The sequence below is a fragment of the Aspergillus melleus genome (assembly GCF_016097325.1).
Source record: "Aspergillus melleus strain CBS 546.65 chromosome Unknown contig8, whole genome shotgun sequence".
NCBI lineage: Eukaryota > Fungi > Ascomycota > Eurotiomycetes > Eurotiales > Aspergillaceae > Aspergillus > Aspergillus melleus.
The window spans coordinates 207,005-219,893 of NW_025763377.1; the positions used below are offsets into that span (position 1 = coordinate 207,005).

At 54.6% G+C, this 12,889-nt stretch overlaps 5 protein-coding genes across 5 annotated transcripts; all 5 read left to right on the forward strand.

Moving 5' to 3' along the window:
- Positions 1–969, forward strand: LDX57_012174 (uncharacterized protein; the record flags this gene model as incomplete). Its single annotated transcript, XM_046093910.1, has 1 exon — positions 1–969. One exon carries the CDS (start codon positions 1–3, stop codon positions 967–969), a length of 969 nt encoding a protein of 322 aa, XP_045949889.1.
- A 123-nt stretch (positions 970–1,092) lies between these two features.
- LDX57_012175 (fungal specific transcription factor domain-containing protein) lies at positions 1,093–3,091 on the forward strand (the record flags this gene model as incomplete). The annotated part of the gene is made up of 2 exons (XM_046093911.1): positions 1,093–1,959; positions 2,030–3,091. The coding sequence occupies 2 exons, from the start codon at positions 1,093–1,095 to the stop codon at positions 3,089–3,091; spliced, it is 1,929 nt and encodes a 642-aa protein (XP_045949890.1).
- An 844-nt stretch (positions 3,092–3,935) lies between these two features.
- LDX57_012176 (J domain-containing protein) lies at positions 3,936–6,708 on the forward strand (the record flags this gene model as incomplete). The annotated part of the gene is made up of 4 exons (XM_046093912.1): positions 3,936–4,601; positions 4,753–5,109; positions 5,166–6,506; positions 6,565–6,708. The coding sequence occupies 4 exons, from the start codon at positions 3,936–3,938 to the stop codon at positions 6,706–6,708; spliced, it is 2,508 nt and encodes an 835-aa protein (XP_045949891.1).
- Positions 6,709–7,265: 557 nt separating this feature from the next.
- PRP45 (mRNA splicing protein) lies at positions 7,266–9,136 on the forward strand (the record flags this gene model as incomplete). The annotated part of the gene is made up of 3 exons (XM_046093913.1): positions 7,266–7,412; positions 7,485–8,924; positions 8,978–9,136. The coding sequence occupies 3 exons, from the start codon at positions 7,266–7,268 to the stop codon at positions 9,134–9,136; spliced, it is 1,746 nt and encodes a 581-aa protein (XP_045949892.1).
- A 1,696-nt stretch (positions 9,137–10,832) lies between these two features.
- LDX57_012178 (ACT domain-containing protein) lies at positions 10,833–12,357 on the forward strand (the record flags this gene model as incomplete). The annotated part of the gene is made up of 3 exons (XM_046093914.1): positions 10,833–10,877; positions 10,955–11,343; positions 11,391–12,357. The coding sequence occupies 3 exons, from the start codon at positions 10,833–10,835 to the stop codon at positions 12,355–12,357; spliced, it is 1,401 nt and encodes a 466-aa protein (XP_045949893.1).
- Positions 12,358–12,889: the final 532 nt, after the last annotated feature.

The window sequence follows — 12,889 nt, forward strand, 5'->3', positions numbered from 1 at the left end:
ATGTCGACCTACTATGTGGGACCCTTCGGGCGTATGTTACCTGTGACCGACGGTCCTTCTTCGGAGCGAGAGCCTGATCGTCCGGCTAACTTGCCAGTTCCTGGAACAACCCATCCATACCAACTTCCACCACCTCGTGCTTCAGCGCCTTTGCAGTTCGGATCGGATCCCTTTCTACACCAGCGGACCCAGGGAGAGAGAACTGACCTTGGAGGACCCCTATCCGGCCGTTCGTCGGCCCCCAGCCATCAGCCCGCAAACGAGCAGCTGCCGTCAGTCAGTCAGCTGTTGACCCCAACGGCCCAGGACAGCCGACCATCGTCTCCCTATCACCCCGTTGGTTTTGGATTCTACGCATCTCCGAACGGGGCCACAGAACCCTCGCCCTCGTATCGACATCATGATTCTGGCCCCGGCCTGACGCCGACCCGCAACGGAGTTCCTGACCATCAACTCCATTCAGATCCCCTCCATCAACGGCACCCCGGTTCGTTGCCTCCTCTCGCTCGTTTGTCCCCGCACAATCTAGGACGCGAGCCCTCGGTGAATCCGCCCAGCCAGGTCAATTCGCCCGTTCCTTCGTTCCCACAGGGACTGTTTCATCCGCATGGATTCCGGCATCTCGAGAGGGATCCTGATGACAGCGGACTCCCCGAATCCCCCGACGCGAGGGTTTCGGCCGAGAACAAAAGCCCTACGTCAAATGTCCGTTCGCATGTGGTCGACGAGAGGTATATCGACGGAGAGGGGCTGTGTTATATCTACGCCGACGGTACTCGTTGCCCCAAGATCATTGACGGAGTCCCTGTGAACGCAAACTGGGGCATCACAAAGGCTGGAAAGCCACGAAAACGACTCGCTCAGGCCTGTTTGACCTGCCGAGAGAAGAAAATCAAATGTCAGCCAAATCTTCCGAAATGCGACCAGTGCCAGAAGTCCGGCAGAGAATGCCGGTTCGAGAGCGCGTAAGTTTCCTGGTGGGGATGAAGAAGACACCTATTAGCCTTTTCTGCTGGGTTGGGACAGAAGGTATTTATCTAACATTCTTTCAGACCTCGGGGTCATCGTGCAGCGACGAAGGCCTCCCAGCCGATGGGCCGATATGAAGGACGAGACAGCTTCTCCGCCGGAAGTCACCACTTTTCCGGCTCCTCTCATTCATTATACTCCATGGTCCGGGCCTCGGGAAGCTCGACCTCGCTCCCGAGGACCAACTCTCAGTCGCCTATATCCGACGGCTCGATGCTCACTCCTTCGGCGGTGGATAGCACTCATGACGGTGGCATGGACTACGAACATTACAGATTGAGAGGCCCAACGAATCAGATCCCCGCAGGGCTCGAGGATCTGCCCAGACGTGTGGATGCTCAAGTGACTCCGGACTACTCTGACATCCTCACGGGACTGAAAGATTTGGATCCGGAAGATCCCATCGCCTGCGACTGGAGAGTCGATCCATACGAAATGGATCCGGAGCTCACGCTTCATTACGTCGAAACCTACTTCACGTATGTGAACGATCGGATGTACTACATGTTCCCTCGACGCCGATTTCTGCTGTGGCTTCGGTCGAGTCAGCCAAAATCTCTAGACGACCATATGCTTCTTTACTCAATGATGACCCTGGGATCGGTCTTCTCCGAGCGCCCGGACCGGGTGATAGCATTGAAGAGATACTCTCGCACGGCTCGATATGCCGTGGAACACAGCAGACACAGCCTCACATTGCAGCTGGCTCAAAGTCGGATCATTATGAGTCTCTGGTATTATGCCATCGGGGCTCTTGTCAAGTCGTGGGATGCCGTCGGGGCTGCCGTGCGGACAGTATGCGGATTACGGTACAATGTTGAACTGGGAGGAGTTATTGTGGACCAAAGTCGAGATTGCGAGTACGGTCTACATCCCCAGGCGTTGATCGAATGCCGACGTCGAACATTTTGGGTTGCCTTTCTGATGGACGTGAGTGGTTCTTCAGTATCTTCTTGCGAACATGTAACATGGACATCAACTGACTGCATCTTTAAACCAGCGTCTCTCGTGTTTCTATACCCCCTCGACCACCCTAATTTCCTCACAAACCGCCTACCTCCGATTACCTTGCCGCGAAGAGGTCTACGAAGCCCAACAATACACGACCGTTCCTTATTTCCAAAGCTTTTTGAACCAGCTTCCCGTGTCGCTCGAAGACGAGCTTTCGGGGTTGAGTGCAATGGCACTCTTGATAGATATCTTGTCCTTATGGGGAGAAGTTTCCGATCACGTCTTTCGATTGTCCTTGATTCCGGCCGAGGCCTATAGCAGACTATTCGGGGAGTTCCATGCCAACGTTGTTCGCCGGTCGGACGAGTGGGCTGCCAGGCTGCCGGACCACTTGACCTTCACGGCCGTCAACATGGAACGCAGCATTCGAGCCAAGAAGGCGGATGCTTTCATTTCCATACACCTCTTATATCATGCAACCTTGATGAAGCTGAATCGGCACGCGCGATTCCAGAATCTTCCGGACGGGCTGGTGGATCGGTACATCCACGCGACCCGAAACCACGCGGTTGAGATTCTGCGGATCTCGGTGGCTCTCATGCGATATGCGGCCGACTACGAGTCTTCCCGGTCGGCTTTGGACCCCAACGTCTCCAAGGGGACTCTGCTCAATCCCTTTCTGGGGTATGTGATTCTGTCCGCGGTCGACGTGCTCAGCGCCGGCGGGTTGATCGTGGACCTTCCCGAGTGCATTCGTCTCGTCAACGGTGGTCTCGAGGTCATGCGCGAGCTGAGTCGATTCTGGGCCAGCACCATACCTCTCGTGGCCCTAATCGATGCACGGCTGGATGCGATGACCGAGGTGCCTTACCCGACAGTCGAGGTGGAGGGCAAGATTGCCTTCCGTACAAAGAGTCTGTCCCTGGATAGTCAGGTTCGCAGCAGCGTCCAGAAACAAGAGTCCTCGGCCAATGAAGACCTTCTGTATGAAGAGATGCCGCGCGAACGGCTGTTCGTCGCTTTGGGAGCTGGCAACGTTCCTTTCTCGGAGGACAACATCCTCTGGATGAGAGACCCCCCGAGACACCACCCTCTGAGGGATGACAGCTGATGCTACATTTTCTTAGCACACTTCCTGTCTTTCCCTTTCTTTGTTTATTTTTTTCGTGATCTGTCTACTTAGCGATGTTGATGCCGTGTACCAAAACGAGGCCCATCCGTCAACTCTAGTAATGTATACCCGGTGATTCTATTGTTCAATTGTGCGGTGGTGGCCTTATGAGTTTATCTATCTATCTATATTCTCGACCGGAGTGATCCGTGATGACATGATCTTGTGCTGAGCGCATTGTGACCTGTATTATAGGGGGAAGAAGGATGGAATGTATATCAAGTTTACTGTTTTCTTGTCTGTCGATTAGCATATCATACAACTGTGCTGAGCACGATCCACAGCAACGTATTTCGTATGAAGTTTCATTATAAGTGTCTGGTTTTAGAACATTGTACAGGATATATGATCTGCCGACATAATGATCTTGAATTGATATCATAGGATGATCACTAGGAAAGATAAACCACGGACACTAAGGTACTTCGTAGGTAAAGCCGGTATTGCCGACGTCATCGCGTGACGGGAAACGAACGAGAAAATGAAAAAGAACGAAAAAAACTCCGCCAAAAGGAACATCACCCCACGATTGCATTTCTAATTCCCTCGCGGAGAGAAACGCAGACAGACAGCCAGCAAAAAGAAGGAGTATGGCCGATTACATTCCCGACCGGATGAATTCCTAAATCATTTTTTCCCCTTTCGTTTTCCTGCATTCTACCTCAGCTAGCTAGGTACCTCTAGCAAATCCTACCTTGACTACCTCACGGATCTCAAGAACCCGGATCAACTCCTCTTCGGCCGGCAACCCATCCCCAAGATTCCGACCGGCAAACCTGCAAGGATGTCACAATCAGACCACAGCAGCAGCGACAGCATCAGCGCCTCCGACTTCATCACCGTCGGCAACCCAACCGATCCAACCGATCGACAAAACCTCCCCAATGAGAACTCCGGCAGCAGCAGCAGCAGGCTCGATGCCTTCGAAAACGACGACGACGACGACCCCGACTATTCCCTCCCCGAAGGATCAACGGAATCCTCCTATTACTCCCTCCTCATGAACTACCCCTCCTCCTCCTCCGCTGAACCAGACTACTACGCCCTCCTCGGCCTCCCACGGACCCCGGCCCCCTCGGACTCGGAAATCCGGTCCGCCTTCCGCCAACGCACCCTCATCTTCCATCCGGACCATCAGCCCGCGCGGCTCCAGGCGCAGGCAGCGCGGTACTTTGATGCGCTGCGCGTCGCGTCCGAGACGTTGCTGGATGAGCGGAAACGCGAGGTTTATGATTTGTTGGGCGCGGAGGGCGTGAGGCGCGAGTGGGGGGTTCATGGCGCGATGGGGAAGAGGGGGGAGGCGTGGAGGGAGGAGCAGAAGAAGGGGGGACAGGGGCCGGGGCAGGAGATTGGGGTGAGGGCGATGAGTGGGAGGGAGTTTCGGAGATGGTTTTTGGAGATGATGAAGAGGAGGGAGAGGAGGGTTGTGGAGAGGTTGGTTGCGAGTCGGGTTTGTTTTTCCCTTTTTCTTTTTGCTTTCTTTCGTGGGGTTTGATGGAGATGGAGATGGGGGGGGGGGGGGGGGGGGGGGGGCTTATGGAAGGGCTGTTGAAGGGGGGTGGTGCATGGATGATGGATGCATGATGGCTAATTATTGACAGGGCTCGTTGACTCTAGGTGTTGATGCCTCGTCGATGATCGCTCTCGACGAGGAAGAAGAGATCGCTTATTTCGTCTTGGAAAAGCCGCGCCTGTCGAACTTCAGTCTGAAGTACTCGTTCAAGGCACCGTTTCCGTCGCTGCGCGTTTTGCTCGGAGACCAGCAGAAAGACGATGACGATGACGATGACGATGACGATGACGAGAATGACCTTTCGGATGCGAAGCCAGACCGCCAGTTGCCGTGGGAGCAGGAGGGTTTCGATATGACTATCCATACGGGCATTGCGGGTCAACTCCAGCCCGTCTCCCGCAAGTATACCCTCACCATGGAGGACGACTCGCAGGAGGATCACGAGGTAGGAGAGCGAGCAATTGACACAGAATATCCTGCACACATGCTGACGATCCGTAGATCGCTGAGCCGCCGATTCTCGCTGCGCGGGACTTGACCCTGGGCGCGAGTGTCACTCGCGTCTTTGGGGACTTCGCCGACGCCAAGGGCATTCTTGGCTGGCGACCCTTCTCGTGCCTCAGTTATGCGGGCGCCTCGGTGACCGCGATGTTGTTGCCCTTTCCCTCGGTCGAAACGAGACTGGCCAAGGCTGTGCAGTTTGTTCCAGGCACGAAGCCGTTCCGGGTCAACTTGAGTGCCACGTTGTTGCACTCGCTCTTCCGATGTCCCCCCGTCATGGGAGTGCAGGTGGTCCGGGAGATTGGCGAGGGGAAGCACACCTTCTGTAACTGGTCGAGTGGCATCATTCCCTGGCCGGAGGTGCTCAAGGTGCTGCTGTCCCCGCTCGGTAATTTCGACATGGACGTGCACACGGCACTCTACCCTGGCAACCCGGAAAGTCGGTTCGAGTTCGGCTTCATGAGTCTGCCAAACTCGCCGCTGAACGCCGCCACTCTGGACGACGACGTGGATGACGCCGACGAGGCGGAAGACGAGGAGTATACGACGGTGCGCAAGAAGCAGACGGCCGAGGACAAGGCCGCCGAGTCGTGGCAGGCCGCCATCTCAGCCAGCCCGCTCACCATGGGTTTGACATTCAACTACGCGCGTAATCTGTTTTCCGGGAAACCGGCGACGGAAGTCGCGCGGTCGGAATGGAGCTCCGAGAACCACTATGCCGTGCCGGTAGCGGACGAGCCGCGCGCCATTCGTCTGGAGATCCAGAGCACCGTCGGCCCCGACCTCTCCGTTGGCTGGAACATCGAGGGGACGCGCCAGGTCGGGGAGATGACCCGGATGGGACTGGGTGTCGGGTTGCAAGGCAATCGCGGTCTGGCCCTAACGGTCTCATGGGGTCGACTGGGCCAGCGCATCCGGGTCCCCATCACGCTTCTCCCGCTGGAGGCAGCCGACATCGACATCGCGGCGATGATGGTGCTGGTGCCGTTCGCGTCGTACTGCGCTTGGGAATTCGGGTTCATCCGCCCGCGAGACCGCAAGAACCGTCGACGAGTGATCGCGCGGCGGCAGAAGCAGCTGAAGAAGTCGATTCCGAAGAAGAGGGCCGAGAGTGCACAGGCCATCGAACTGATGACCGAGCAGGTGCGTCGGCGACAGGCCCGGGAGGCGGACCAGAACGGTCTGGTCATCACCAAGGCAGAGTATGGTCTTGATCCTTCTTCGAAGAAGGATCGTAAAGGTAGGGACCGGTTCGGTGGCTACGAGGTTGTCGACGTCACCATCCCGGTGGCTGCGTTGGTTGATCGCGGTCAGCTGGTGATTCCTAAGGACACGACCAAGGTTAGTTGAAATATATCTGCAAGATCAGTTCGGACGCACGCTTGCTAACTCGACTCAGTTCCAAATTCTCGGGTTCCATGATCCCGCACCGCTTTTGCCCAAGACGTTGAAGGTCTGGTATACATATCTTGGCAAGGAGCATTATGTGGAGGCAAAGGATGCTGAAGGCATTGCCTGTCCTATGAGGACGCATTTACTTTGATTTATACACTATGTAGGACTTGTTTCTTGTTTTTTGGGGTTGGTGACTTATCATTGTATAATTATGATCCGTATAGATACTCCATTCCGCTCTTGTCTTAGCTAGCATGACTGCATATCACCACTCTGATCTGGATTGACTTATATTTATACACTATTTCTAATCTAGGATATTCTGCATAGCCATGTCGAGATACTTCCCAAACAAAGACTGTGGAAGATCTAGATGCCTTAGGAATCCGTCAAATTTTCTGTTAAAGACAGGTTCCGCAGGTCTATATACAGGCAGAACTCGATGAACTGAATGAAATAAAAGTTATATGAAAGTAGTCGTAAAGGACACATGGAATTAAAAATGGAAAAGCCTACCCTGGCACCTGAACCGTCTACAAAGCATTGTCGAGGCCATAGTTACCGCTCCTACCAAGTAAACCTGACTACGGCGCACCGCAGCGCCACCCGCGCAGAGAAAAAGCGGCGACCTCATCTCCGCCTTCGAGTTCCCTTCCATCTCCCATCTCTTTCCCCTCCCCATCCCACTTTTTACCACTCTCCATAATGACATCCATTGCGGAGGGGCTTTTCAAATCCCTGCCGAAGCCGAAATACACCGGCGAGGATGAGGAGTTGCCGCAACACGCGCAGCCCCGTGGTCCACGGGTCGTGGGCCCCGAGCAGATTGACGAGTCTCAAATTGTGTTAAGGGTGGGTTTTCTGACCTTTTTACAGGCTGTGTTCTATGAGAAGAGACTAGGACTGATGATTTGATCTGTTTAGAAAACCGGCCCTCCCCCCTATGGCAACCGTACCGGCTGGCGCCCTCGGGCCGCCGAAGACTTTGGCGACGGCGGCGCGTTCCCCGAGATCCTGGTCGCCCAATATCCGCTCGACATGGGACGTAAGGGCACCTCGTCGACCTCGAACGCGCTCACCGTGCAGGTCGACGCCGAAGGCAAGGTCAAGTACGACGCGATCGCCCGCCGCGGCCACGGCGACAACCGCATCGTGCACGCCTCCTTCAAAGATCTGATCCCGCTGCGCCAGCGGGTCGACATGGGCGAGATCTCGCTGGACCGGCCGTCGGAGGAGGACGTGGCGGCGCAGATGGAGAAGACGAAGAACGCCCTGGCCAGTCTGGTGGACGGGGCCGTGGCGTCGCAGAAGCCCAAGAACGTCAAGGGTGGGCAGCGCGCCGAGCCTACGTTTGTGCGTTACACGCCCGCCAACCAGATGGGCAACACCGATCGGAAGAATGATCGCATCATGAAGATCGTCGACAGACAGCATGATCCCATGGAGCCGCCCAAGTTCAAGCATAAGAAGATCCCCCGCGGTCCGCCCTCGCCGCCGCCGCCGGTCATGCATTCGCCGCCCCGGAAACTCACCGCCGAGGACCAGGAGGCCTGGAAGATCCCGCCGCCCGTGTCGAACTGGAAGAATCCCAAGGGTTACACGGTGCCGCTGGATAAGCGTCTGGCTGCCGACGGTCGCGGGCTCCAGGATGTGTCGATTAACGACAAGTTCGCCCAGTTTGCCGAGGCCCTGTTCACAGCGGACCGACATGCCCGTGAGGAGGTCCGACTACGTGCGCAGATGCAGCAGAAGCTAGCGGAGAAGGAGAAGGCGCAGAAGGAGGATCATCTGCGGGCGCTGGCCCAGAAGGCGCGTGCCGAGCGCGCCGGCAGCAGTCGTCAGGACTCGCGGGCCGTGTCTCGCTCGCGTTCTCGCTCTCGCAGCGGCAGTCGCAGTCCGGCGTATTCCTCGCGGTCGGGATCGCCCAGCGAGGACGAGAGTGCTGCCCGGGCGCGGGAGCAGGCGCGTCGCGAGCGCCGACAGGATGCCGAGCGACAGCTGCGCCAGTCACGTATGGGCACGGAGCGTCGCATCCAGACGATGGCGCGGGAGCAGAACCGGGATATCTCCGAGAAGGTGGCGCTGGGATTGGCCAAGCCGACGCAGTCCTCGGAGACCATGTACGACTCGCGTCTGTTTAACCAGACGAGCGGCATGGACACGGGATTCAACGAGGACAACCCCTACGACAAGCCTCTGTTTGCGGCGCAGGACGCCATCAACAGCATCTACCGACCGCGGGCCCAGGTGGACGCCGACGACGACGAGGGCGGCGAGGGCGAAATGAGCAAGATCCAGAAGTCGAGTCGATTCGAGGTGCTTGGAAAGGCGAAGGAGGGATTCCGAGGAGCGGCCGATGCCGAGGTAAGTCTCTTATCTTCTACATGATCGTAGACCACATAACTAACTGGAAACAGGAACGTCAGGGCCCCGTCCAATTCGAAAAAGACACCACCGACCCGTTCGGCATCGACAGCATGATCGCCGACGTTACGGCCGGCGCTGGCCAGAAGCGCTACGGCATTCAGGAGACCGAAGACCGGGGATCGAAACGCGCCCGAGTGGACGACGATTAATCGGAGGATATGGGTTAGTTTATTTCTGTTATTTCTACGTGGGTTTGTTTTTGGGATGGTTTGGTGCCATGCATTGCGGGCGTTTCTGGTCTTCTTTTCTTGTCGTGCCACCAACAAGGACTGTCTGTCAGTCAGATCGGAGGATTCATATTATTTCTCCTGTACTGAGGGGATGGATGTAACCATAAACATAAGCAGTTCATAGGTAGATCTTTGAGGTCACAATGTGATTGATCACGATAACGTGGATAGAATTTCTTGACTACGATGGACGGAGTAGACTATGGAGTAGATGAGGGGAGAAGAGGGGATCCTTATCTCGAGATGCAGATTGACGAGATAACAGCGATCATCTGATGAACCGGTGGCAAGAATACCAAGAAGACCTGAATAGACTCGGGATGAGAATGAAAATTAGAATGATAATGAGCAAAAGAGAGAGAGAGGATTGCTCACGGGTGATAATGCTGCCATAATCATCGCATCATCGCCATCTCATCTCTTTGTCCTCGCCACCCACCCTCTCTCTCGTACTTCTGACTCCTAGTGTCTGATCTGTCTGTCTGCTGTCTGCTGTCTGTGCGTCAGATTCCAACCTCCAACGCCCCTCCGACTGGTCCCCCAAACAGCGCGTCTCCATTTCCCAGACTTTTGTCAAGGGGAGAGCGAAAGCGCCATGCAGCCGTGGCTCCTGTGTGTGACCGAGCGTACCTGACAACAGCATTTAGCTCGCACGACATTCAGTGCGGGGAGAGACAGACAGAACAGAACAGAAAATATCGAACAGACAATCAAATCGGACTTCATTATCGTCAAGTTCATTGGACATGACATGAGCAGTATCAGTCCAGCACGGGGCATTCGTCGGTAGCAGCGTTTAGCGCGGGCGATCCAGACTTAAACTGCAAGTCGTTGATAAGGTCGGTGGAGACTCGTCTTTAGGTAATTCGGTGAGTGATTGATTTGTTTGACATGCTTTGGTTTCTTTGATGCGTTGGAGAGATAGAGATAGTCGCATAGGGGTGGTCTGTATGGAGTAAGGAGGAGGTGTTGCTGTCAAGCTTTTCTTTTCTTTCTTTCATTCTTTCTTTCCTGTGTTCTTCTTTCTTTCATTCGTGTCGTAAATCGGATTCTTTCTTCTTTATCTCTTCTCTTTCTCTCCCTTTGTCGGCTTTCCTGACCCACGAACTTAGATTCCTTAAATCAGCTCAGTCCCCGTTGAGTCACACTGCGATTTATCTAAGATTGAGTACCCTCTTTTTGATCGGAGATTTCCTCATCCTGGACATCACCATCCTCCCACCCTCTCAGCTCTCTTGCGTGCTGATCCGATTGCCTTGGTATCATTTCCTCGGGCAATGGCGTAACGAAGGGCGGTCGATGATCTACTCCGACAGGCTTCATACGTCCCCCTTGCCAACGCGCGACATGCAAAGACGGAAGAAATTCTCCCTTCCTTGGTTCTCGGTTATTCACCATCCTCGTCATATCCGGTGGTGAAGTCATCGGTGGTTTTATTTCTGATTCATTATTTTTTCCTTTCTATTTGAATTCACGGAGTTACGACTGTTGGGGTGACTTGTTTAAATATAACTTGATCGGAGCTTCTTCAAGGAAGACGGTGTGGTCAGTTGTGTTGTTTGTATGGACAGGGTTTGTGGTTATCCTAGATCGCTCCGTCCTGGTGTTCGACGCCATGGACCAGTCGTTGTCACTCGTCTCGGCCCAGGTCCAGTTCATGGTGAGTTCTCTCTCTCTTGCTAATTCTTGCTACGCTGCGTATCATTTCCTACGGCCATGCTAAACAGCCTTTGACAGGACGACCGATTAGCCTTGGTCCACATTCCGCTCGATCTATATCCATATTTCTTGAACCCCATTCTTCAGGTGCTTTTCCATGAAGTACCTCCGCTGGACGACCACGGCGAATACGGGGACGACGATCAGGCAGACCCCTCGCCACGTGCGCAGCCGGCGTTCTTGAACCTCTCGATCACTCCCGTCGAATGCTCTGTCATGTGTCCGCGGCAGCTGGCGAACCAGTACTTTGCTCCGTTGGTCGAACGCTTTCTGAATACCAGTTCGTCCTCACAGGGTCAGCCGTCCATCAGCCAAGATGATTTCATTGCGATGCAGGTGTACGGGGAAGGGCTGGAAGCGGGCCAGCGAGTGCTGGAGTTGACGAGCCCTCTGGCCATGGCAGGAATGTATGCAACCGGTCATCTAGAACTTTAGTATGGTGCTGACCTTTTAGATCCATCTTTTTTATTTCCACTTACTTTGCCGACTATATCATCGTCCCCCTTCGCAGCAAGGCACAAGTCATCAAAGCTCTGGAGAAGCGAGGCTTTCAATTCGAGATGTCGACCGAAGCATTCACAATCAGCAACCAGTTGAACAACTGCTTCAGTCCTACGTCTTCGCGTTCGAACAGCCTCGGTTCTCCGCCAGCAACGCCGCCGCCCTCGTCTCTCGATGAACTGCAGACGCGCACCTTTTCCTCACTCCGCAGGAACCACATCGTTCCTAGCGTTGACAAATCCCTCCGTCTGGTTCAGTGTGCCGCTCACCATCCGTACAGCAGCGAAGCCAGCTCCATTTCCATCCTTCGCGAGGCCCTAACCGTGGTCCTGGTCGTGGACAAGCCGCGATTCCTCTCATTGACCCTCACAGCCGCCGACCCGGCCGCATCTCTTCTGCTCGAAAAACGCCTCCTCCCGCGCTTCTCCCGCGACCCGACGTCCTCCGGCGACTCCGACGAAGAAACCAGCCTCCTCCTCGGCTCGAAAGAGGAGATCCTCGTCCCCATCATGCTCGACCTGCGCAGCCTCCCGTTGGAAGCGACGGGCATCGTCTGCGGTGTGGCCGGGCGACTCGCAGACGCCACGCGACGTGACGATTTCACCGACTCGTCGACCATCCTGTCGCAATCGTACAACGGCAGCTCGTCGATCGACAGCTCTTTCAAACATTTTCTGTCGTCTAGCGTCGGGTCGGGTGGGCCGGTTAAATCGCCCAGTCCTAGTTTCGGGCGTCGCAGTCTTCACGGACCCGCGAATCCGCCGACTCATCGTCTGCAGCCGGATTTGGATGCCGCTGTGGATGCCGTGGAGATTAGTTTTCTGAGCACGGCTCGCGCGGGGACTATTATTGTGGGTGAGGACGAGCTGACTCGCGCGGTGGATGCTCTAGAGGAGAGTCAATGGGCGGGGGATGAGTGAGCGGAGGTAAATACCAGACGCGGGTTTGCTCTCCGCAGTATGATTTCACGAAATACGACCGAGTAGACCAAGTCTTCTCATTGATTTTGCCAGGTACATTTCTTCTTCTTTGGGAGGTATGGATTGTGGGATATTTGGCATTGCAACAAAAGTTTTGGTACATGGGAAATCAGACCCATGTTTCTTTGGGCTGTTTCAATTATATTTTATTATCGCATTTGTTTTCAGTTGGGTTTATACTTATATTTACATGTCAACAAGAACAAGAAAAAGAAGAGAACGACAGCGGAACAGACAACAGTTATAGCGAATTGGATCGAACTTGTGATTGATTATGATATGACAATCCTGCGTTGGATGGGATGATTAGCGGAGTTTGCAGTTTGTACCTACCTCCTACCTACTTATTTATATTTTCATCAAATGTTTAGCAATGAAGCTCGGATTTAAGGATTTTGATCATCATTCTACATACTAGTTGAGGTAAACGCAAATGACGGACTTTTGTTTACGTGGAGATCCTTGAAGGATT